Below are 25,537 nucleotides of genomic sequence, written 5' to 3' on the forward strand. Positions count from 1 at the left end.
AATTAAACTAATATTTAAATAATAAATTTTGATGATCTTTTAATATTTTTTAAAGTATATATTATAAACGTGTTGCTATTAAAACATTTTTATTACTTGTAAAAATATATAAGCTTCTACTAAAGAATCACCGGTGATGATTGGTTTTATTATTTTTATGCCAAGTTATTCCACTTTAATTATTTCATAGCATTCCTAGATTTTTTATTGAATTAGAATAAATTCGACAGTGGATCACGATCGAAGAACTATTAACTAATAATAAATTTAATTTTTTTTAGTCGTCATGTGTACTCATATACGTACTCTCTCCTATAAATAACACGATTTAATTAATTATATGTGTTAAATTTTAATTATTAAAAAATATCTTTAAAAAAAGATGTTTTAAGCGGTAAAATTTGGTAATAATGTACTAATTTTAAAGACTACTACTATTAATAATTTTGAAAAACCCTAAACTTAACCGAAGCTGAGTGTCAAAAGTCAAAACCCTGTTCAGCTGAGCTGAGCTCAGTGCAAACTGCCGAAGCACATTTCCATGATAGAAAGCATGACGATGCGGCGGATCATCCTCTTCTCCAGCTCCAACCGCCTCCAACAGCCACCAGACAAACATTACAACAACCTCAACCACCTCAGAACCCTGTTCGAAGGCACCTTCAAGGCCGTCCGCGACCGTGGCCTCGACCACGCCGTCGAGAGAGAGAAGCACCTGAAGCCACTCATCAGCCTCAAGAATCTCATCAAACGCGAACCCTCCAAATCCCTTCCCATCTCCATCATTACCCAAAACAAAGAATCCCTTCAATTGCCATTTCGCCCCATCGAATTCACCCGAAAATACCCCTCCGTCTTCCACGAATTCCTCCCCGTCGCCGCCGCCCTCAACGCCCCGCACATCCGCCTCACCCCGCAGGCCCTCTCGATCGACTCCGACGAGCAGCTCCTGTACCAAAGCGACGGTTATAAAGAACAGATCGCCAACCGCCTCTTGAAGCTCTTGATGATCTCCAGAATCCATAAGATCCCTCTCTCAATCATCGAACACCTCAAATGGGACCTCGGTCTTCCTCACGATTATCTTTACGGCGTTATTCCCGAGTTCCCTGATTACTTCCGTGTCGTCCATGAAAAATCCCGTGCATTTCGAAATGATGATGACAGGTATTGATCGTAACTAACTTGTAACTAACCAATGCTTACTGCCTCTCTGTCTAACGGCTTTATTCAATGACAGGGTTTTGGAGCTGGTTTGTTGGAGCAATGAATTGGCAGTTTCGGTTATGGAGAAGAAGAATAAGAAGAAAGGGAGTGATTTTGAGTTCCCGGTGCAGTTTTCGACTGGGTTTGAGATGGATAGGAGTTATCAGAGGTGGTTGAGTCAATGGCAGAAGCTGCCTTATGTCTCTCCTTATGAGAATGCAGCTCATCTATCAGCTTCTAGCGACGAATCCGATAGATGGGTCGTTGGTGTTTTGCATGAGATTCTTCATGTTTTGGTTCCTAAGAAGACTGAGAAGGACAATCTTTTGATCCTTGGAGACTGGTTGGGTTTGAGGTCGAGGTTTAAGAGGGCACTGCTTCAGCATCCTGGTATTTTCTATCTGTCTAGTAAAATTGGTACTCAAACAGTGGTTTTGAGGGAAGGTTACAAAAGGGGATCGTTGGCCGAACGCCACCCGTTTATGTATTTGAGGAGCCAGTATATTCACCTTATGAACACTACTATTAAGGAAGATGGGAAAGATGTTAAGGTAGTGCTAGCCAAAATCAACCAGGACGAGTCCAATGACAAGGACCTTGAAGAGGATGACAGGGAGATCAGAGGGGACAGGGATGAGTCGTCTGAAGCTGAAGCTGAGGATGCTAATGAGGATGCCTTTGAGGGCGAGGATGATTCTGAGGATGACGATGAAGAACAGCCTCGAAGAGTTAACTTTAAAACTGCACAGAGTAGTTGGGGCAGAGTAGTAGGGCGAGTGAAGCCTATAAGAGATTCTAAGAGAGAAAGATCAGCTGGGAGGTCAACTCAGAAATTTAGGGAGAGAAATCCATCAGAAGCTTCTAGAAGATTACAAATAAGAGGTCGAATTAAAGATGTTTAGTGAAGATTCAATCTGTTTCTAGCATTTAGCAAATTGCAGGTAGCTTTTGCCTACCCCTGTACCTTGATCTGTCCCTGTTATAAGTTTTCAAGATTCAAAGTTCTAATATCTTATTGTTTTGTATGCTTATATATGGAATGTATCGATTTTGGCTTCGGTGGATGCTTGTTGATCCCTTGGTCATTGAATTAACTGTTTCTGGCTAGCTTTAGTGGTTTTGGTTCTAGGTACTAGTTTTTGCACTTGTTTGATCTGTATAGTTTGAAGGTTATAGATGCTCTCTCTCATGTTGATAGCATATTGCATATTGAAACAAGTGGTAAAAGGAGTATATTTATGGGCTGAAAATGTGGGAAAATAGGGTTTTTTTTTTTTTTTTTTCAGAAAAGAAAAAGTAATTGTTGGTAAAAATGATTCAAAGTCCTTATATTGGAAGTAACTTTTGCTAAAATGTCCATTCTTGTAAGGAAACTTGCTCTGCTAATAGGCTAATAGCTGCCATGAAAGGAGATAAATGTGATATATATATATGATAAATTCTAGTATCCTTATGTAGTTGTGTTTGTGGTGGTTAGTGGTCACAGTAATTATATATATATTTCCAAAAATATATCATCAGTCTCATCATTTAAATTTATTCCCACAATAATACAACTTTCTGCCCTATGTATATGTGCATGCATGTATAGTATTTTAAAATTTGAAGCTCACAACTTATTGTATCATGTCTTTAATACATTAAATTCTTATATATATATATATATGAAAAATATTAAAAAATTATTAAAATTTATTATTTTTAGTTATTAATTAATTATTAATATTTAAAAATATGAGATAAAATATAAAATTAAATTATTAAATTAAAAAATTAGACTAAAAAATTAAACTAATATTTAAATAATAACTAAAAAAAATAAATTTTGATGATCTTTTAATATATTTTAAAGTATATATTATAAACGTGTTGCTATTAAAACATTTTTATTACTTGTAAAAATATATAAGCTTCTACTAAAGAATCACCGGTGATGATTGGTTTTATTATTTTTATGCCAAGTTATTCCACTTTAATTATTTCATAGCATTCCTAGATTTTTTATTGAATTAGAATAAATTCGATAGTGGATCACGATCGAAGAACTATTAACTAATAATAAATTTAATTTTTTTTAGTCGTCATGTGTACTCATATACGTACTCTCTCCTATAAATATTAAATAAAACTAACAAACTACGATATTATAAGACTGTATTATAATTTTATAGTAACCTTGAAGAGCTATATATTTAGGTCTAAATTATCTTACAAATTAAATAGGTTTTTTATTACATTGTAATTTATTGAATTGAATTTGAGCAATGTTAATGAGTATGAATTTGATAAAAAATTAAGAAATTTGAGAATGAATTTGATAAGAAATTAAAAGATATGAAAAAAGTACAAATTATATATAGAGACATTTATTTCTAACAAACTAATTACTAGAACTAAATTGATTTGCATATAGCCTAAATGTTTACATGTGGATTCTGCCTATGGTATAAATAGGGTTGGTAACTTGGCACCTCTAGTTAAGGTCTCTATATGGTTATTTAATTTAATTTGATCTAAGATCAGATATAATAAATAATAAATAAGCTAAAAGCGAAGTTAACTTAATGGGGCGGACAATACCTTCCTTTTGGGGCAATTAAAAATGGTTTTGTGATGCTAAAATCAAATTCCTAATGTATATATGTAGATTCGCATTTCACCTTAATTCATTTATTATATTTAAGTGAAATAATTTGCTCTAGCTTTATTGAAAGAGAATCAAACCAATAATAGGACTCTTAGTTTAATCTTCAATTAGTATAGTACTAGAAACCAAATATACATCTTCTTCTTGAAGAAAAAAAAAATCTATTACTCTACTCACTACAACATCATCACCTTTAATTTAGAAATAAAATAACAACCTTTACAAAAATATCTTGGTAGTTGAATTTTTTTTTGTAGTTGATAATAACGGTTAAAAGGTAATGGCACCTGAGAATGATCCTATTTAAAAAAAGGAAACAGAATTAGATGCTCAGTTTTACCTTACGTAACAGCCACACAATTGCAAGTCCAAAAAGCCCAAAAAGACCAAAAAAAATAAATTTTGGGTTTTTTTTTTAAATACTATTCCTACATTAAAATTAGATATTAATATATTTGTGTATAAATATATACGTAGTTTAATTTATTTTTAATATATATTTATATTCTAATATATATTTTATATTAGTGACAGATTTTAGTGATTAATTTTAATATATATCTAATATAGTTATTTTTTTTACTTAAACAATAACAATTATCAATTTTACATAAAAATTACTACACGTAAGTTATTATTTTTTAAACTACCCACATCAATTTTTCTGTAATGATGAACAACCTAATATAAAAATTAATATGTCTGACCTAATAAAAATTTGAGAATTAATTTAATAATTAAAATTGATTAAAAATTAAAATGATTGACTCAAAATTTATTAGGAACTAATTTAAGATATTACTCTAATATACATTATTTTATTATTTTTAACATATATTTTCTATTTCAATTTATATTTTTTTTTTTGCACACTTAACGTAATTATTAATTCTTATCTCCTAGATCTCTATTTCTTGATTCTTGAAGTCTTCATAAATACACACTCAAATGGGAGTTCTGACTGAAAAAAAAATTGTGTATGTAACTTCTCTTTAATCAAGTTCTCGTTTTGAATGAAAAAGCTAATATGTTTCCAACGGTGCCATGCACATTGCACTAAAATACAATGGCACTGTAAGGTTCCCAGGAGAACGAAGCATACCTTATAAAAGTGTGGATACATTTCCCTAGCATGACGTGTTTTGATGAGTGAGTGTGGAGGGCTTCGGCTATTATCCCTATCGTCAAAGACAAAACTGTGAGACTTTATGTACCAAAGCGGACAATATCATATTAGCAGGTGGTCTGGACTGTTACAGGCACAAATATAATATTACTTAAATTCTAAAAGAAGTTGATGTATAATTTGTAAATCAAAGAATTTTCCTTGCTTTGCGCGGTGTTGTAAAGGATTGCAAAACAATAGTTATAACCTAATCTATATATTTGCTTCTAATAATGTTATTTTCACTCTAAATTTAATTTTATATATATATATATATATATATATATATATATATATATATAATTTAACTTATTTTTAGTATATTTTATATTAATAATTAATTTTAATATATATTTAACACGATTGATTCGCTTATTGCTAATGAAATTTCTTTTAAAACATGATGACAGCTAGTTAGGTAGAGCATGGAGCTTATGCTTAATAATCCCGCAAAAAGTTTCCTATATATCTATTGTAAAATTATTTTAAACAAAGTGGATTTCAATTCAATTGCCTATAAATTAAAGAGCAAAAGGCAATGAAGCCTTTATCCTCTTTGTCGAGATCCCTAAGATTAATTAAGAATCATAATCTTATTGTCATATACATATGCATGCATATAATAAAGCTAGTACAGACAAATATTATTTCCCGCTATAGGACTAATTAATTAATTAACTAACCATAGTGAAAGCACCAACATGTTCTCTTGTCTATTCTATGTTTGATGCTTATGTATTTCTTAATTAATTTCCCACTAGCCTTAGCCCTTTATTACATTCTAATTAATTTATCCCAACGCTGAAAGGTGAGAGCTCTTTAGAGTATGTAAAGTTTCTTTGACCCAATAAAGCTTAATTTCGTGTATTATTCTTTTGTTTAGTGCCTAATAACCATAGATTCCCTTGGAAGGCACTTTGATAGTTAAATATTTAAATATTCAGTTTTGCTTCGTTACTCACTTCAATAATATGTTTCTAATCGATTATATTATATGTACATTAAAATTAGTTATCAGTATAAAATATATATTAAAATATAAATATATATTAAAAATAAATTAAAATATTTATATTTATATATAAATATATTTTTGATTAATTTTAATAATTAATTTTAATGTAAGAATAATATTTTTAGTTTCTAATTGATAAGATTACGTTACAATTAACCATATATTAATTAAGGTTATTGTTGAATTGCTACACCATTATTACATGCGTGTATTTGAATAAAGATTTTTTTAAGGATGATGTTAGGTAGTCAAAAAATAATTACAATATAGGAATATTACATAAAAATTTATATTCTCTTGATAAGCAAGTGACATACACTTCTTTATTACTTATCTTCTTTATTATCTACTATTTTGCTGCATGTTTGGAGTTATTAATGTTCTTTCTAAAATTAATTTCAGTTTCTTCCAAATCAAATTCCTAACATCTCTCGATCACATTATTATCCATTAAAATGTAATAATTCTCTGCAAAAAAATATGAAAATTAAATTAAAAAATGTTAACAACTTCTACTATACATCTTATAATATAGATTATTAAAAAATAAAAAATAAAATATATAAAATAAACAAAAATTAAAAAATAATTTTTTTAAAAAAATTATTAACTCGTCGTATTAAAATCAATAAATAAGCATATATATGAATATTAAATAAAAATATTAAAATAATTAAAATCATGGCCTATTAGTGCACATATGAGATAATTTAAAAAATACAATAAGACGTATAGTTTAAAATTTGATAATATTAATTATAAAAATTTATTAATTATAAACATTATAGGTATGAAATTATAAATATTATGAATACAAATTATAGATGTTATTAATATGAAATTATGGATGTTATGTGTATGAATTTATAGATGTTATGTGTAAACTTATCAATTAAATAGATTAATTTAAGAATTTGATATTTTTTTAAATTCAATTATGATAAAATTTAAAAAATATTTGTGTTAACTTTATATTTACATATGCAATAACTAAAAAATGATATGTGTATGGATGTAATATCTAATAAACATGAATTTAATTTTTAGATGTTAGTTGTATGTAATTATGGATGTTATGTATATGTACATATGAATGTTATGTGTATGAACTTAGTTAGTATACAATATAATTATAAATGCACATAAAAGCACACACAAAAAATTAAATCAATTTATTACCATACCTCATCAAAGTTAGGTGGTTTTTCATATTCGCAAGAATCGGTTGACTGACAAAGTGACAATAACCTCGTCGGGTGAATCCTTTTTTTGTTCAAATTCTTCATTAGCACCTTCTACTATATGTACCGTATTAATGACGAATTCAAATGCCATACTATCTACAACGATAAACGTGACTTCTTGTAAAATTTCTTGATTTATACACTATTCTGCTTGCAATGGTATTATAGTCATGATTTTTGAATGATCATAATTAAATTAATGGAAGGTATATATTACAAAGAATCAAGTGCAAGTAAATACCTTAACGGAAACAAAGAATTAATGATTTTTTTGTATTTCCATTGATTGATATTAAATGCCTTAAGGGAACAAAGAATCAAGTGTAATTAACTCGATTAATGTATATTATCATTACCATCCATTATTATTATTATTTAATGTATTCTTAAATATAAAAATTAAATTATAAAAGGAATATTAAGTATTGATTACAAGAATGCCTAATAGTAAAGAATATGATATTATAATTAATATCATTAATAAGTAGAGTTGATAAGAATATGATAAGTGAAATGATAAGAGAGTGAGATAAAAAATAAAACTGTTATTAAGTGATATAAATAAAGTAAATTATAAAAACTTTTGGTTAATTATAGCTGAAAATTTTTTGTTACCAAACTTTTTATTTTTTTAATTTATACCAATCAAGAAGAATAATAATAAACTAACAATTAACCTAGATGCATTATTCTCATTAAAATTACCTTAATCTAAAATTGATAATACTAGAGAGATAATAAAAAAATAATTTAAATTTATCTTATTTAATATTTATTATTTTTAACAATAATTAATAAATATTAAATAAAATAAATTTGAGTTAGCAGTTAGATTGATTTGTTATTGTCTTCTAAATATTATTGGTTTAAAATAAAAAAGAAAATATATTTATATGTTAGAAACATTTAGCTAATATGTATTAAAAAAGTATTTAAATTAATTATTTTATTTTAAATATCAAAAATAAAAATAAGTAAATAGATATATTTTTAAAATTAATAATAAGGAATAGCTTGCAAATATTTATTGGGACAACAAATCAAAGGTCATCATCAGCATTATTCTACAACAAGAAAGCATGCATAAACATCTACTAAATAGTATATATTAACTAGTGTTTTGTGTATTCATGTCATGTAACAAGCAAACATTATTGTGTGTAAAATTGTCTATATATAAGGAAATTATTGCTAAACCTAACAAGAAAGTAATTGACTATACGCTAATATAAACCCAAAACTAGCTAATCGATTGATGCAAATGAAGTTAGCAGATTAAATCATAGTAGATGGGTTTATACATTATTGGAATGGCATATTATATTTGGATTGAAATGCTCCTGCTATTTGGGGATGATGTTTAGTTGTTACACTAAGCATCTAGCTACCTGTCACCACCATGAAATTAATTGAAGGCTTTTATTGTGTGTTCTTATCTTTATTTCATGTCTGGAATGAAAGTAATAGCACATATATATATTTTTAACTTTATTTTACATACAGCTCAATAAAAAAACATCAGTAGAAACTTATTATTAATAAGAAAAATATATATTAAAAGACTAAATTTTTTTATTAATATTAGTCAATATTTTAAACTAATATTTTATTTTTATACTATTAAGATTTAAATTTTAATATTAACTAAATATTAATTAAAAATAATAAATTTTGTTAATAATTTGACCTGGTTTTATGGTTTTGAGATGTAAAATTTGAAAACATTGCCATATATACAGCGATATCTGAAGTTGTTATTGTTTACACTATATTTCGATCCGTCTTGTCTAATAATAGTAATCTTGTAACCTTTAAGCATGCATATATATCATGGGTAATCCTAGGTAGACAAAAAAAAGCCAGAATTTGTCTTATTTAGCATTAATTAATTATCACAACAATTAATGAATGCTAAATAAGACAAGTTATGGCTGTTTTTTTGCTGATTTTCTTTGGTTACCAAACATTTCCGATATCATATCATATATGCCTTTGAACAAAATTCCGGATTGCTTCTCCTTTTATTACTTCCCTCTATGAAGGGCAATCTAATAATCACAGAAAAAATAAAATAAAATCTAAAATTATGAAAGACGAAATTGCACATGAAGTTAGATCAATGTGTAGTGACAACTTGACCATAACTTTAAGGTGAAACCATATGCATGTATACATATAGGTGACAACCTTAACTAGCTGTTAAGCTCCTATGCATGTATGCAGTATGCATCCTTTTAGAGCTGCACGTGCATGCATGCATGATGCATCATCTGGTTGAAGACATGCATATATAGAGTAGCATCAAAATCATAGAAAAAAAAGAAGCTAAGTCATATATATAAGGAAGGCATATTTTTTCAAACAATGAACTTATTTTTTCAATCAGATTCTCTATCTTTTGCCCTTTGTTGGGAAGACATATTTTGTAAACAATGAATTAAAAAAAAAAAAGCTAAATTATATATATTTACTATTTAGAATAACTTTTTTTTTTAATTTATATATTTTGAGAATTTTTTTTATCAACAACTTGGCCCCTCTTTTTTTGCCGATACATTTTTTTTGTCCGATACATTTTTTTGGTTGAAGACCAAACAATCTTTCATTTGTTGCATTTTTGTCCACACAATTATAGGCCCACTTCACACAAACAATATTCGGCCTTTAAAATTACATAATTGTTCATGCAGTAGACTTTCCAAAGTTACCGTACTTATTTAGAAGCTCCTTACTTAGCCAAGTTTGGGTAACCAACTTAATTAAGCTCCTTTTGATAAAATAACTTAAACAATAAATGATTCTGTTAAAAGTAACTTATAAATAAGTTATTTTGTGTTTGAATTTTTAACTCTAGATGTACTTATTTTATAGAAATGTGATGAAAAGTAGAAGTATTATGAGAGAAGTCATTTTTTTTAACTTCTCTATAAGCTCCTAAATAGCTTCTTAGAAAGTTGCAATTTGGTTTTGAAAATTGCACCGGACATTAATACTACTACTTTTCATAAGTCAAAAGTAAAAAAAAGTTACTTCTAAAGTTCCCCAAACGGGCCGTTAATGCAACATTGATTCACTACTTCTCTTGCCAGTCCTTAATTCATTGGTTGGTCAAATCTTAGACATTCTTAGCCACCATTATCCATTTATCTATGTCACCGCAGAACTCTCCATATATATTATTAAAATGACAAAAAAAAATGGTTAGTTGAAGGTTATTATCTTTAGCCCTACCATTGAAATTGATACAAAATAAACCCATGAAAAGTACAACAAAGAATGGTTAGTTGAATGTGACAAAGCTATTGAAGAATGACCAATTTTTGGAATTAATGAAGAGTCTATGGACACATCACAAGTTTGAAATTCCATAATATCTTCAAAAATGGTAAACTAAAATTTATTAGAAGGACAGAGAAAAATCCACAACTTTGAGCCTTTGACATATTAGTTGAGTGGAGAACGGGGTGGTTGATTAAAAAACTGTAGCTTCGAGTATTAAAGATTGTCCATGAACCTATAAGCCATTAAATATTAAAAAAAAAATCTCAAATATATATAGAAAAATTATTTATCTTCTTAATGAAATACTATTCTATTTCTAGAGTGACTCACGTGAAAATTTATACTAAAGTAAGCCTTAATTTGGTAAAGCTTTTACTTTTTAAAAGTCGTAGTATTTATATTTGGTAAATCAAGTTAAAAATTACTTTTAATAATCACAAGCAACAACAATTGCATTTGGTAAAATATTTTTTAAAATTTAAAAATACTATAATAGACATAAATACAAGCATTAAATTTGAAAATTAGTTAACATATGAGGTTATATTAGACTTTTAAATTTTAAAAAGTACAAGTCAACTTTAAAAAACTCTATCTTAGGTGCTTTCAAAAGTACCCTGATTTTTTAAAACCTACAAACACAATCACATAATTTTTTTTATTTACCAAACACAAAATGAGGAACTTGAACTTTTAAAGAGCACAAGCACCTATTCGAAAAGCTTTACCAAACCAAGCCTAAGTCTTTATTTGAAGCTTTGGGCTAATTAAATGGGTAATTTGGTAACTTCCAACTTGACGAAAAGCTACTCTCTGGATTGTGGCACAGCTGGAGCCAAGTCATATACTCATATTGGTATATTCTAAGTGGAGTCGTTAGACATTAAGACCTTGACGCGTTCACAATTTCATGTATATATGTTTCTTCTTCTTCTTCTTCTTCTCAATATAAGTCAGCTTCAAATAACATACGCAATACAATACAATACACGAATACAATGCATGATCACATTCACATAATTTTGCATTCGAACGGTGATTGACGTGGATTCTTTGAAGACCATGGGAATTTTGAGAGTCACGGGTATACAAAGTACTAACTAATACATTGCCAATCTATATATACTTTAGTTTATAAAAATGCTATTTCTACACCAAAATTAATCACTAAATCAACTACCAATATATTTGTGTATAAATACATGAGTAATTTAATTTATTTTTTAATTTGCATTTATATTCTAATATGTATTTTTTTATACTGATAGCTAACTTTAATAACTAATTTTAGTGTATATAATCATGAACTAAAAATCTAAAATAACATTAATTTGATAAAATGAATAAACTGATCATTTGATAATATTCTGCTCATTCATTATGGATATACCTATACACATTATGCAAAAAAAATTACAGGAATTCAATACAAATGATTGCTTCTGCTTTTGCTTGCAATCCCTAATTACAAACTAGTATAAGTATACAGTGATGTTGGTAAATACACACTATGTTGTGAATATTATGATACAAGTTATTTGAGCAGCAAAGCTTAGTTTTGCTGTTCCAGAATCAAATAGCAAGTGAATGTGAATGTAGCTATGAGGCAATTCTTATTGGTAATCATGAAGGAAAAAAAAGATTGGTAACCATTCATGGTTCTGATTGTAAGAGAGATGAAGATACCTTCTCGGTGTTCCTTCCCAAGGTTAAGGTGGAGACACTGCTTGTCTGAAATGACGACGACGACGAAGGACCAAGGGGTGAAGCTGCAGCTGTGGAGAATGCACTGACATTGCTACTTATGTTTGTGCTTGTTCCACTAACAACAGGTCCTTCCATAGCCAACCTTGGTGCCGGCGGCCTCTCTATCTCAGCAACGCCTTCAAGCATTTGAACCACTCTGCTCATGGTCGGTCTATGGGAGGGCTGCTCCTGGATGCACCAAAAGCTTGCCTGAATGGCTCTTGTCACTTGCGCCATGTCGACTTCTTGGTCGGCTAGCCTTTTGTCCACAATTCCAATGATGTTGCCTTTCTCAAACTCTTCATAAGCCCAAATGGAGAACTTTTTCCTATTAGTTTCCTCCGAGACTTCGAAATTCCTCCTTCCACTCACAATCTCCAACAAAACCATGCCGTAGCTGTAAACATCGGACTTAGATGTTATGGGAAGATTTGCAAGCCACTCGGGTGCTAAGTATCCTCTGGTTCCTCTCACACTGGTCAAGGTCCTATGCCTATGGTCCTTTGGATTTACAAGCTTTGCAAGACCAAAGTCAGATACCTTAGAAACATAATTCTCGTCTAAGAGAATGTTTTCAGGCTTTATATCACAATGGACTATGCAGTCGCGACACTCCTCGTGAAGGTATGTGATGCCCCTCGCAGTGCCAAGAGCGACGCTGTATCGATATTCCCAATTCAACAATTTTCCTGAATGTTCCTCTGACATGAATAGAAAATTATCTAGAGAACCGTTTTTCATGAACTCATAAACTAAAAGCCTGTGGCGCCCTTCCGAGCAAAAGCCAATAAGCCTAACCAAGTTGAGATGATGAGTGCTACTAATGGTAGCAACTTCCATCCTAAACTGTTTCTCACCTTGCTCGATGCCCTCGAGTTGCTTCACTGCAGCCACGGTTTTATTAACAAGAATTCCTCTGTAGACAGCACCAAATCCTCCAGCTCCAAGCTTCTCCTTGAAGCCCTTTGTCGCGCGCTCAAGCTCCTTGTAGGAGAACTGGACCGGCGCACCAGAAGCATACTCAAGGAGAGCATACTGAGCAGACAATGCACCAAACCTTTTGTTGTTCCTACAACACCACATCCACAAACCACCTTCAAAGGCAACCAAGGCTAGAACAGTGCCCAAAACCACAACCACCACAACCCAAGCCGGTACTCTCGAGCTCTTGTGCTTCACAGACACCCCTGAAGGTGGCGGATTCTGAAGCACCGGTGGACAAACCTTGATATAAGAAGTGCTAGGCAGTGCTGGACTCACATATCCGGAGACCAAATCTTGCGACTTCAAGTAACATTGCCCCGTGCCATCCCCCAAGGCAGTAGAAGCAAAACAACCGTTAGTGTTGGAAAGACAATTTCCCTTGCAAGCTGATATACCAATGAAGAACTCCTGCGACTGATCCTCGGGGTAATAAGTGAGCAACTGAGCATGATTCAAGGTCAACATGGTTGCATTCCCTTGGCAATTGTTGAGACTCACCTTCCTCCTACACCCTTTCCTACTATCATTGGGATCCACCATCTCAAAATTCTGAGAAGGGCAACCACAAACCGGATTCGAAGCATTATAACTACAGATACCATAGTTCCCACAATAAGCATAAACCTCACACTGATCCTCAACTGCAGCCCACCTAGCAGTAGGGTTTCCACTACCCTTGGAAGTGCTATAAATCCTCAAATTTCCATCATTATCCAATTTCAAAACCCTCAAAACATCACTACCACCCTCAGCATAGTCACTACTATAAGCAACAATAGCTGCACCTGTCAAATTTGTATCAGAAAGTTGCAAAATTCCAATGGATTGCAACGCCAAAACAGGTTTACTCACAGCATTAACAGAGGAATTCAAACCATGGTTCCAATACAAGATGCTATCGTTCCAATACAGGGTTAAATTCCCATTACTCTGAAGGGTAAAAGAGTAAGAACCAGATCTCAGAATCTTACCGGAACTGAAATTCTGAGAGGGGACAAGTGTATCGGTGGGGTGGTCGAACGATTGCCACAGAGGGGTGCGGCTTCCGTTGGAAATTACCAAATTGCCACTGTCTTCAAGCGTGGCGGAGGAGGCGCCGCGGTTGGCCGTGCCGGAGTCCCAGACGGTGGCGCCGGAGCCGTTGAGGAGACGGAGGGCGCCGGAGGATAGGAAGCGCAGGGAGGCTCCGGAGTCGACGGGCGTGGCGTTGGCGGCGGACCAGACGACGGGGGAGTTGCCGGAGTAGAAGATGGAGGCGGTGAAGGTGGGAGGGGTGGTGGGTGGGTTGACGGGGACGAAGCCTAAGAAGAAGGTAGAGCTCGATGAACTCCATGTTTGCTTGGAGGTAGCTGAGAGGGTGGAGCCTGGTGATATGGCGGTGGTGGCAGAAAGGACAACAACTGTGGTGAGTAACAAGAAGAGACCGTGTTTTCTGAGGAACATGTTTGGTTTGGTTTGGTTTATGTTTCAATCTGTTCTCAGCATTTAATGGCAGAATGGAGATGGAGAAAATGGAAGACTTTGACTTGGCTCAACTCTCTACTGTGTTGAATTTGTGTGAATCTCAGTTTTTATTTAGTGAATAATAAATAATTAATAATAATAATGGAGTTGAATGTTCAAAGGTGTGGTTTTCTTTTCCATGATAGTGAGCGAGCGAGAGTAGAAGAAGTCAAAGAGCTGCTCATTCACGGTTTGCAAGTGAAACCAACTTTGAAGCTTTGCTCATTGCTGCTGAATCTTGTCATAGGAGATATGCATTTTGAATCTAATCACATTCAACCTTCATTTCCTCTGCATTACATTGCGCTTCCAACTTAATTCTATTCGCCATTTTAAATTTTTTAATTTAAATTCTATTTACACTAAAATTTTTCAATTCAATTCTACCCCATCTGTCATTAGTCATTACTCATTACTAACGATTTTTTTTCCAATAACTATTTTATATCAACGAAATTCACCGATAAATTCTAATGTTTTGGTAAATCCCACGAGACAACCCAATATTTTAAAAAAGATGAGGTGTCTTTGAAAATATGTCTAATTTATTAAAAAAGATAAATAGATAATATTTAATAAATTTTAAATATTTTATTTTTTATTTTTAAAAATAAGTTAGACAATTTAAGTATTATAATAAAAGATACTATAAAATTCATCTTTAAAAAATTAGTAGTCCCTTTATTTTATCCAAAAATTTATTTCTTGTCTCAAGCTATTTTCTTTACATTTATTAGTAGTATCTATCTATTTCTATTATATATATATATATATATATATATATATATATATATATATATAAAATAAGAGAGTAATAAATGGTTAGTTGATTAACAATGGTGTTTTATATAATAGATAAGTGTTATTTTTTATTGCATGACAAGTGACAAAACAACAAAAATTAATATTAATTAATAAAGTAATAAAAAAATCTAAAGATCTATGAACAAAATAATTGGTTGAAATTTAAAATTATTTTGTTACAAATTGAAATTTAAAATTATTTTGTTACATTTGGGCTTATACTTGAAATTTAAAATAATTGGGCTCATTGTTGGAGCAAACATCCTTGTTGGAGGCCCATTTGATGGGGCCTGCATGAACCCAGCACTTGCTTTTGGGCCTTCCTTGGTGGGCTGGAGATGGCACTACCACTGGATCTATTGGGTTGGCCCACTCATTGGAGCAGCCATTGCAGCAATCATGTATGAGTACATTATCATCCCAGTTGAGCCTCCTCATACTCATCAACCTTTGGCTCCGCTAATGAGTTACATAGCTCACACGGCATTCTGCCCCCTCCCTATCTCAAAGGTTTTGGGTTCGAGTCCTACCAGCTGCAACCGGTCCAATCCACCGACCAAAAAAAAAAAAAAAAACCTTTGGCTCCTGTAGATTACTTGCTACCTCTTACCTCTGCCTAATAACACTGTATCGAAATATTTTAATCTTAATGTATGCTTTGTGGTTTTTTTGTTTTTTAAATTTTGTTGTGGGGTTTCTCTGTGTCTTGTGTATGCATTTTACTTCCAATTATGTGCATTTTGGGTTTTATTTAAACCCAAAAAAAAAAAAAAGACTTTGTTGTTTGTGGGTTTATCTTTGTTGTCCTTTGTCTCTCTTTACTTTTTGAATAAAATATGAACCTTATTTTGTATAGCAACACACTTCTATGTAACCTTAATAAATTTGATGATGCATAACCTTTCAAGTTCTTTGTTGTCATTTTAGTATTTTTATAAGCAATATAGAATCTATATTAAAATATCAAATGTACAATGAAATGCATAGCCTATATTGAAAACAGTTTAGATCATACAAGTTCTGATACCGTGTGATGAACCATTTATTCCAAAAGATTAAACTGATGGGAAGAAACACATAAATGCCTATATTTCTAACATTTGGTGAAATTCTACAATCAACATTTACCTATAAGCTAGAATGATAATGTACAAATATCTGATACCATCAACAACAGCATCAACACATGGCAAGCAGATGATGCATCCTTCCTTCCCTCAGCACCATGAATAGACCTTATTCTATTTTCAAGAGAGTCTGAACCAATTATTTTTGGAAGCTTAGGATAAAATAACATCCTCTTCTCTGGACACAGTTCCTGCCTGTCAATCATATAAGCCATAATCAGAATAAATATCATATGCTTTTCTTGGAAGTTGAAGTTGGTCCTCAACACCGAGACATATCACAAAAAACATGCAGAGAAGAATAACCAAGAATTTAAGCAAAGCATCAAAGCAACAATTTCAATGACAGGTTGATTTATCACCTTGGAACAAAATGGGAAAAGGTAATAATGTGATCACATTTTATCTTAACCTCCTTCATCATCTCCAGTTGCTTATCATTCATGGCATCAAAATACATTGAAAGGGACATATCTCCATTTGAAAGTCCTTGTGGCCACTTACACGCATGGAAGTCTTTACATGCCTATCGAAAAGCATAATAGAAAAAGAAAAAAAAAATCATTTTAGGTACAAATTCACATCAAGATCAGTCTATTTGGCAGCATTTATGCCGAGCAAAATCAAAATCAACCATGACTTTCAGATCCATATAAAGAATGGTAAAGCAATCCGAGAGCAACATAAAGAAATAGAAACAAGATTGCTATTAGAGATGAATATTTCTATAATAATCTGTGCACATAGTATTCTGGATCTAAACAGACACAAGGTATTGTAGTTCCCTAATGGAGATCTTACAGGAAGTCTGGAACAGAAACCGAACAATGGAGTGTGTACTGTAATATCACATAATCTCAGAGGAGATCAATATAAGTTATTGCTAAGAGATAATAACATGAAGTTCTTATGCAGGCACTCCTTAATTGAAAAAATGGCTTACTAGGAGTTAAGAGAATAGCCACCATCTCCAAAGGCGGGATGTGAAATCCCGTTATGTCCTTCTCTCTGTCAAAGCTTTGCGAAAGAAGATGATTGAACATTCAAATAGACTGCCCTTAAGCAGCAAATTGGATCCAGTATATCATGGTGTGAAAGAATTAGGAGGTAACAAAATTTGGCAATATGGAAGTAATCACCTCATGGTACCAAGAGAACAAGGGAATGATTCCTAATTCACCTATAACCATTGGTTGTGTTTCAACTCCAAGTGCCTTACATGCTGCAAGCAACTTATCCAGCTTTTCAACAGAATCAACCTAATGACATATCAGTGAAAACTTTATCAGAATAAAAGGATTATATAGTACATAAAGGAGCCAAGCCAACAACATCAATGCATATATTGACAAACAATGGTTGCATATTTAAATTCTAGCAGAATTAGGTCCCCCTTTTCTCCTAATTTGAGTCACATAAAACTCCATTCTCTAGGCTATAGATTTCATAACTTCGTCAATAATAGCTTGTAAATTCTAATATTAACACATGTATTTGAGCTACACAGAACAATAACAACAACTAAGTTGTGTCTTGCTAGGTGCGATTGGCTACACGGACCAAACAACACCATAGTGTTCTGTCATAGACCATATCTATGTTCAGCGTATAATGCAATGACCTTACATATTTTTGTCCCTACGGATGGCACCAAAGGTAATGATTTCGAGGCACATAGAACACATGCTCAAATCTTTCTTTCAAGAGAGACATTGTCACAACAAACAAGTCATATGTCTCAGCAACATCACCAGCCACTTCACCCAATTCAAGTTCTCAGCATAGTCAGTGTGCAAATCAGACACAACAAACACACGCAAACCCTCACCATTCCCCAAAGGAGAAGGAAACTCTATCTGGGGCCTTGAAGTTCCACCCCGTTTCATGTGTCTCCCATAACTGCTTTTAACAGATATTTGTTTGGAGAAACAAACAGAGTGGTGAGGATGTTGATACAGTGTGAGACACGAAGGGTTAAACCTCACCACCATGAGCACACCCCAAAAAGCTGAAACCAAAAAAATCAATCTTTGATCTGCAATGATTCAAAATCACCACAAAAACATTGTCATATTAGTCAAATGGGAAAAGGGTGGTTGATAATTAGCTTCTAACAGCATAATTGGGTTCAAATTTTGCAACTTGAAGAAATACATAGGAGTTCGATCCAAAAAAAAAAAAAAAACCGTGTTAGACGCAGAGAAAGATCTGGGGACCTTAACCCGATCAAGCAAACGAATTTGTAGAATATTCGGATTAGAAAATCGAAAAAGAACTCAACTTTATGCTAAATTGCTAACAGAACAAAGATTTACAAGTGTGTCTCGGAATGAAAAATAAAAGTTTATCAATGTGTATTAGGAGCCAAGTACCTCATTTATCCCACAAATACGCAAAGTAAGGACAAAATGGCTTCTAGATGATTGTTCATTCATCTGTGTCCTTCCCACAAACCTGAAAGAAGAGAAAGGGCACAAATATTAAGTTATAAGTAAATTGTAGAACAAGAACAAAAATGTATTACTCTCTACTCAAGAAATTTGGTTCAAGCATTATATTGGAGGATCCAACATATATAAACCAAACCAGACCTGCATTGCGCAGCTTGTTTTAGGAGCGAGGAAACCTCGTTCACGCTACAGACATCCACAATGGTTAGGTCAGGAACACTATTGTCTGTCTGGTCAATCCCACACGGCCTATTTGATAACAAATCCCTGATGGTCTCATTATATATTTCCAAGATTGATGCCTACAAATGTCAACAAAAATTTCAGCTCCCATTCATAGGTATAACCACATGAAAACCAGGACGAAGTATACTAGGTACCAACCTGCATTTTGTACTTCCAACCCTGATCTTTCAGAGATTGACTAGTCTGAAATATCTGTTCTAGAGAAGGTGGTATCAACCCTTCCAAATCTGGAGCATCAGGGCTGCCCTAATCATTGTATAAGTTTTCACCGAACCTGTTTGCCCATACGCAAAGATAGACACCTGCTATGAACAAACAGGATCTGGTAAAACATATACAATGCTGGGCACGCCAAGTTGAAAGCTTGTCATCTACAAATATCAAACCAATGGAAGCCTCCTCAATCTCTTGAATGGAAAATATATAACATTACAATTCTCTTGACCGGACAGGTGAGAAATGCATGTTGCAGCGTGGATGAGTCGACAGCAGGACAGGTGAGAAATGCGTGAGATGAGGAGACAAGAAGTAAATGGAAGTGGGTGAATGATTCATGGGTCGCTCTACTGTAAATATCAAAGTTGGGAAAGATGTAAAGAGATTGTTTTTTCTGCCTAGAGATGGGACACGTGTGCCGTTGGGTTTGCATAACGGAGGGGGCTGCGATGGTAGATATTCGGTGTAGGCTTAGATGGAGTGAGCCTAGCCGTTTTCATAAAGATAGCTTGAGCTGTTGATTCAGGTCTGGTTGGGCGTGTGGGGTTTTTGTTGGGTGTGGGCTTTGGAGAAAGCAGATTTTTGGGCAGCCTCCAACCCCCCAAAATATTATGTGTTAGTGAGTGGGGAGGGATGTATTGTTCCCACTATCCAGCATGGTCCTGGAAAATGGGGCAGCCCAAAGGAAACGGTTGGTTGTTGTGGTTCGGTTTAAGCAGGGCTAACCAGGTAATTTAAATTGAAACCGATATAGAATAAATCGTTAAGGCAATGTAACTAGGCAAGTTTTATGGTATAGATAGTAATTTAGTATTTACATGTATGGATAATTGGTGGCAAGCTGTGGTTATGACAGGTGGTATATGTACGGGACAAATTGTTCAGTATTTCAGAGAAATTGTAGGAAAAGTTTATTAGAATCACGTGAGGGGAGTCATAATTAGGTTGGATAATAGAATGTTATAATGAGTAATTAATTTTGGCTGATTAAGGGCCAAGTCTTAGCCCTTTTTTGTTTTTGGACAAAAACTTTTTTTTTGTGTCATAAGCCAAAAAATATAACATACATTAACATTAATTTTACTCAATATCCAAGAAACTCAAACATCACTCCAATTATGATTACTGACAGAAAAAATAAAAAAAGACCTCGATGCTGCTACTAACCCCTTCTAAGTTTGGGCTTTCATCCAATTAGTATAATCCATATGCAGAAAACTGATATTAAAATAAGTAATTATGTCACGTCTAAAATAATAATAATAATAATAATAATAATAATAATAATAATAATAATAATAATAATAATAATAATAATAATAATAATAATAATACAGTTAGTTAGAAATAATTTTAAGCAACATTTAATTGAATCTGCATCTGTTATATAAAATAGTTTATAGTTAATGTTTAGTAATATTAATTTAATGAATCATTTTAAATTAAGATAAGAATACTGATTCGTCTGAGTATTGGAGTGGCCGAACTTTAACAATTTCGAACAGACTACTGGCGGAGAGGAAGAGCTATACAGCCAGGACCGAACACCGCGGCGGAATACATGCGAAAGATACTTCGACGCTCAAGTCAATAATAATCTCTAGTGAGTGTATCAAGTAAAAAATGAAGACTGAGAATAGAACCTGATCTTTAGCTGAGAATATTAGTTCGGCTTTATAGACGTTGCTTTACCCGTTTGCTGTGGATAAGTCTAAGTTTGTAGGTTGGTTATCGTATTCTGTTTTGATGATCAGATTTGTTGAGCACGTTTCTTTATTTTCAAATCAGTGGGCCCGATCTTATCTGTTTTCGTTCCGAGCTTTTTGGTCAGCCGAGGTATATGGTGACGTATCATAGCCCCTAAGCTTGCCTTGGTTGGGACAGAACAAAGGCGAGCTTTTTCTTCGATAATGTCATATGCTTCGGCCAAGAGATTTTTATGTCTGTGCCCTCCAGCCCCCAAACTCGTCTTAGTTCTATGGGTGGATTTGAAATGTTTTGCAGCATTTAATGCTTGCTTTGTTCTTCGCGCTTTAATGAGTGATTGATTTGATTTGTGCTGTGAATTTCAAGGTGCCCCTGACCGTGTGATTGGTTGAGTTTTGATCGTGGATTTTTTGATGGCTCGGATTGGAAGGTAACGCTTCGCCTGTAACTGCTCTTTTTACTATGTAATAAACGTGCTTGCACCCCTTGGTTTTTTGTATTTGGGGCTTCTACGTTTTGGAGAAAATTAGCAAAAAAGGTGAGTGCTGATTCACGTCTCTGCTCCTTCCTTCTTTCTTTCTTATTTTGGTTTTCTTTACCTTGTTGTATGGAAGAGGAAAAGGCTGGTGTAGGTGAGAATGATCGTTTGGAGTCAAGGATTAAAGAGCTGGAGCATGAGGTTTACGAGGCCTTTGCACAAGGCTTCGATCGAGCTGTGTCTCAGGTGAAGGTGTTATTCCTTGAGTTTGATGTTACAAAGCTGGATGCGACTAAGGTGGTCATCAATAGCCAGCTTATGGATGATGAGGCTGCTGCTGGAGGTGATAGCGAGGAGTCCAGCATTGGTGACAAAGCATATTAAGCCTTTGTGTTTTGTTTTATAAACTTATGTATGGCTCTTTGGCCTTGGACATGTGTTTAGCTTTGTTTTGCCTTTTGGATATTTTCGAGTATTATTCTCAGCTTTTGTTTGTTGGTTTTCGAGTATGAAGCTCGGTTTGACTCTTAGCTTTTTTATTATAAGATATGTTAGGATTATGATAATTCTAATGATTTGATTGTTATAGTACTGACGTTTATACAATGATTTGTGGCGTCCGGCCTCGTTAAAACCCTCTTCGAGTAAAACCCATGCAGTTTGAGAAAAAACCTTCGAAGGGGAAAAAGAGTACCTTCGTCCCCGGATTTACAATATGTATTATGATTGATATTCCCTTAGTGAGGAGACGTTCCATGTTCCTGGAAGTTGATCTCCTCTTAGAGTTTCTAGCTTATAAGCCCCCTTGCCGAGGTTCCTAAATACTCAGAGTGGTCTCTCCCAGTTTGCTGCTAATTTTTCATGCGCTGGGGGTTTTCGTGCTTCTTTTGTCCTTCTGAGGACGAGATCTCCCTCATTGAAGGATCTGTGTGCCACTCTTCTGTTGTGTCTTCGCTCAATGAACTTTTTCATAGCTCGTTGCCTTATGGCTGAAATGTCTCTTTCTTCTTCCATGAGATCTAGCTCGGTTGTTCGGGCATATGAGTTGCTTTGTTGATTATAAAACTCGGTCCTTATCGTTGGAATGCCGACCTCCACTGGGATTATTGCCTCTGCACCATATACCAGCTTGAAAGGAGTTTCTCCTGTAGCAGATTGTATTGTAGTATTGTAACTCCACAATATTTCTGGAATGAGGTCGGCCCACTCGCCCTTGGTCCGCCGAGCTTTTTCTTTAAATCCTGCAAGATAATTCTATTAGCTGACTCAACTTGCCTGTTGGTTTGCGGGTGCTCAACTGAGCTGAAATGGTGTGTAATTTTGAAATTTGTTAGGAAAGAAGCGAGCTTATGGTCTGTGAATTGTCTCCCGTTATCCGAGATTATCTCTCTCGGGATGCCATACCTACATATGATATTTTTCCATAGGAAAGATCTCACCTTTTCTGCCGTTATGTGTGCTAGTGGTTGTGCTTCTATCCACTTAGAGAAATAGTCTATTGCTACTAAAAGGAACTTTACCTGGCCTGGCGCTTTCGGGAAAGGTCCGAGGATGTCTAGTCCCCACCTATCGAAAGGCCAGCTTACCTCTATGGTATGTAGCTTTTCGACTGGGATTCCTGAAACGGTGGCGTGCTTTTGACAATTGTCGCATGCCTTGACTTTTGCGAACAGTCTCTTTTGATTGTTGGCCAGTAGTACCCTGTTCGTAGTATTTTGGCTGCCAGTGCTCGGCCCCCGACGTGGTTTTCGCAGACCCCTTCGTGTGTTTCTGCTGTAACTTCCTCGGCCTTATCCTTGCTGATGCATTTGAGGAGTGATTGGGAGTGTCCTCGTCTGTACAGGGTGTTTCCTACCACTGTGTAAAAGCTTGCTCTTCTTTGGAAGAGTGGGAAGTTCGGTTCCTCGTTTGGTATGGCACCTGTGTTGATGTAATTGAGAAAGGGTGTTCTCCAATCTTGTACCTGCATGATGCTTAAAACTGTATCCTGCTCGAAGCTTGGCTTATCAAGTGTTAGCTGGGACAGCGCCGGTGTGTTTTCCGTTTGCCTTGTTGTGGCTAATTTGGATAACACATCGGCTCTGGTGTTTTGTTCTCGGTTTACATGAATAATCTCAAATTTGCTGAATTTTGAGATGAGATTCTTTGTTATGAGCCAATATTTCTCCAACAAAGGATCTTTTACCTGGTACTCGCCCTTGATTTGATGCACTACTAGTGAAGAGTCACAGTAAACCGTTATCCGAGGTATCTTTAGTTGTTGGGCGAGTTTCAGTCCTGCTAGCAGAGCCTCATATTCCGCCTGGTTGTTACTTGCGTTGAAGCGAAACTGTAGTGATTGCTCGGCTATCACTTTGTCACCTTCCTTTAGCAGTATCACTATTCCGCTGCCTTCTCTGTTTGAAGCTCCATCCACATGTATGCTCCAACTAGCTTCTGTGGGTTGTGTTTCATTAGTCATCTCTGATACAAAGTCAGCAAGTACTTGTGATTTCAGGGTTTTCCTTGATTCGTACTGAATGTCGAACTCAGAGAGTTCGACGGACCATTGATTAATCGTCCCGCGAGCTCGGGTCTGGTTAATATCTATCTTAGGGGTTGGTCTGTTCGTACTATTATTGTGTGACTCTGGAAGTAGTGTCGTAATTTCCTTGCCGTGGTGATCAGTGCCAATGCCAGCTGTTCTATTTTCGGGTATCTTGTTTCTGTTGGTTGTAGTACCCTACTAATGAAGTATATTGGGTTTTGCTTTTTTCCTGTTTCAATCACTAGGACCGAGCTTATAGCATGGTTAGATACTGATAAATATAAATACAATGGCTTACCTGTTTCTGGTCTCTGGAGTATTGGGGGTGATGTTAAGAGCTGTTTGAGCTCCATAAAGGAGTTCTGGCATTCCTCCGTCCATGTGAATTTCTTACTCCTAGAGAATGTTTGAAAGAAATGATAAGATCGGTTTGCCACTAGTAGGAAACGTGACAGGGCAGCTATTCTCCCTGCTAGTTGTTGGACCTCTTTTATTGTCTTTGGGCTTGTCATGTTCAATACTGCATTATACTTTTCTGGGTTGGCTTCTATCCCTCGTGAGGTTAGCATGAATCCAAGGAATTCTCCCTCTTGAACTCCAAAGGCACATTTGTCCAGGTTGAGCCGCATGTTATAAGCTCGGACTTGGTTGAAGACTTCTACTAGGTCGTCACAATGTGATCCTTGTGCATGTATTTTTGCTACCATATCATTGACGTAAATTTTCATATTCCGACCTATTTGCTATTGGAATACTTTGTCCATTAGAGTAAGAGAGTTTTGGTTTTGGTATTAAGAGATGTATTCTTTTAATCTTTTTTATCATGGGTTTGGGCATTAATCAAAAGCTAAAGATACTGCTAGTGGAGCTCCAAAATCGTCGCGGAGAGTGTTTAATCTTATGGGTTATACATTGAACGTCTGGTGTTGCGATTGACCTACAATCAAAATTTGTTTCTAACATTTTGTTGTTGGATAGCTTACTGTGTTTGCCTTTTTATAAACTATATTGCTGATCTTTTTATTTTTTTCATGTCTTATGTCATTTCTTAAATATAGAGGATATGAGGTTGTGATTTACCTGCAACTAAAATTTCAAGTCTCTAATTCTTTGTAGGAAAAACGTTGAAGGAGAGGACTGACAAATGCTTAAAAGAAAAACAGATGCTGAAATTTGCTTCATTATGTTTC

At 34.0% G+C, this 25,537-nt stretch overlaps 4 protein-coding genes across 10 annotated transcripts; 1 reads left to right on the top strand and 3 right to left on the bottom strand.

Moving 5' to 3' along the window:
• The first annotated feature begins 464 nt into the window (after positions 1–464).
• Positions 465–2,270, top strand: LOC107645013 (Ubiquitin carboxyl-terminal hydrolase family protein). The gene is made up of 2 exons (XM_016349012.3): positions 465–1,167; positions 1,241–2,270. The coding sequence occupies exons 1-2, from the start codon at positions 542–544 to the stop codon at positions 2,106–2,108; spliced, it is 1,494 nt and encodes a 497-aa protein (XP_016204498.1). The 5' UTR covers positions 465–541; the 3' UTR covers positions 2,109–2,270.
• Positions 2,271–11,914: 9,644 nt separating this feature from the next.
• On the bottom strand, positions 11,915–15,029 carry LOC107645010 (G-type lectin S-receptor-like serine/threonine-protein kinase At1g34300). Its single transcript, XM_016349008.3, has one exon. The coding sequence runs from the start codon at positions 14,730–14,732 to the stop codon at positions 12,213–12,215; it is 2,520 nt and encodes an 839-aa protein (XP_016204494.1). The 5' UTR covers positions 14,733–15,029; the 3' UTR covers positions 11,915–12,212.
• A 1,539-nt stretch (positions 15,030–16,568) lies between these two features.
• On the bottom strand, positions 16,569–20,159 carry LOC107645009 (kinesin-like protein KIN-14C). 7 transcript variants are annotated; one of them, XR_015900137.1, is made up of 8 exons: positions 19,558–19,984; positions 19,315–19,475; positions 19,096–19,177; positions 18,552–18,758; positions 17,863–17,982; positions 17,667–17,740; positions 17,086–17,249; positions 16,569–16,918 (listed from the first exon to the last, which is right to left on the bottom strand). XR_015900137.1 is itself a non-coding variant. In XM_088500502.1 (6 exons), coding segments are annotated over exons 1-6 (435 nt in total). In that variant the 5' UTR covers positions 19,564–19,984; the 3' UTR covers positions 17,113–17,248. The 7 variants fall into 7 exon arrangements, 1 of the variants encoding a protein (XP_088356628.1); XR_015900136.1 differs by having other exon boundaries at positions 18,350–18,758; XR_015900133.1 differs by lacking the exon at positions 18,552–18,758.
• A 2,486-nt stretch (positions 20,160–22,645) lies between these two features.
• Positions 22,646–24,728, bottom strand: LOC148543494 (uncharacterized). The gene is made up of 4 exons (XM_088498023.1): positions 24,646–24,728; positions 23,741–24,525; positions 23,407–23,655; positions 22,646–23,061 (listed from the first exon to the last, which is right to left on the bottom strand). Exons 1-4 carry the CDS (start codon positions 24,726–24,728, stop codon positions 22,646–22,648), a joined length of 1,533 nt encoding a protein of 510 aa, XP_088354149.1.
• Between the last annotated feature and the right edge of the window lie 809 nt (positions 24,729–25,537).

The sequence above is a fragment of the Arachis ipaensis genome, chromosome B9 (genome assembly GCF_059453495.1).
Source record: "Arachis ipaensis isolate K30076 ecotype BB chromosome B9, ASM5945349v1, whole genome shotgun sequence".
In the NCBI taxonomy this organism is placed as follows: domain Eukaryota; kingdom Viridiplantae; phylum Streptophyta; class Magnoliopsida; order Fabales; family Fabaceae; genus Arachis; species Arachis ipaensis.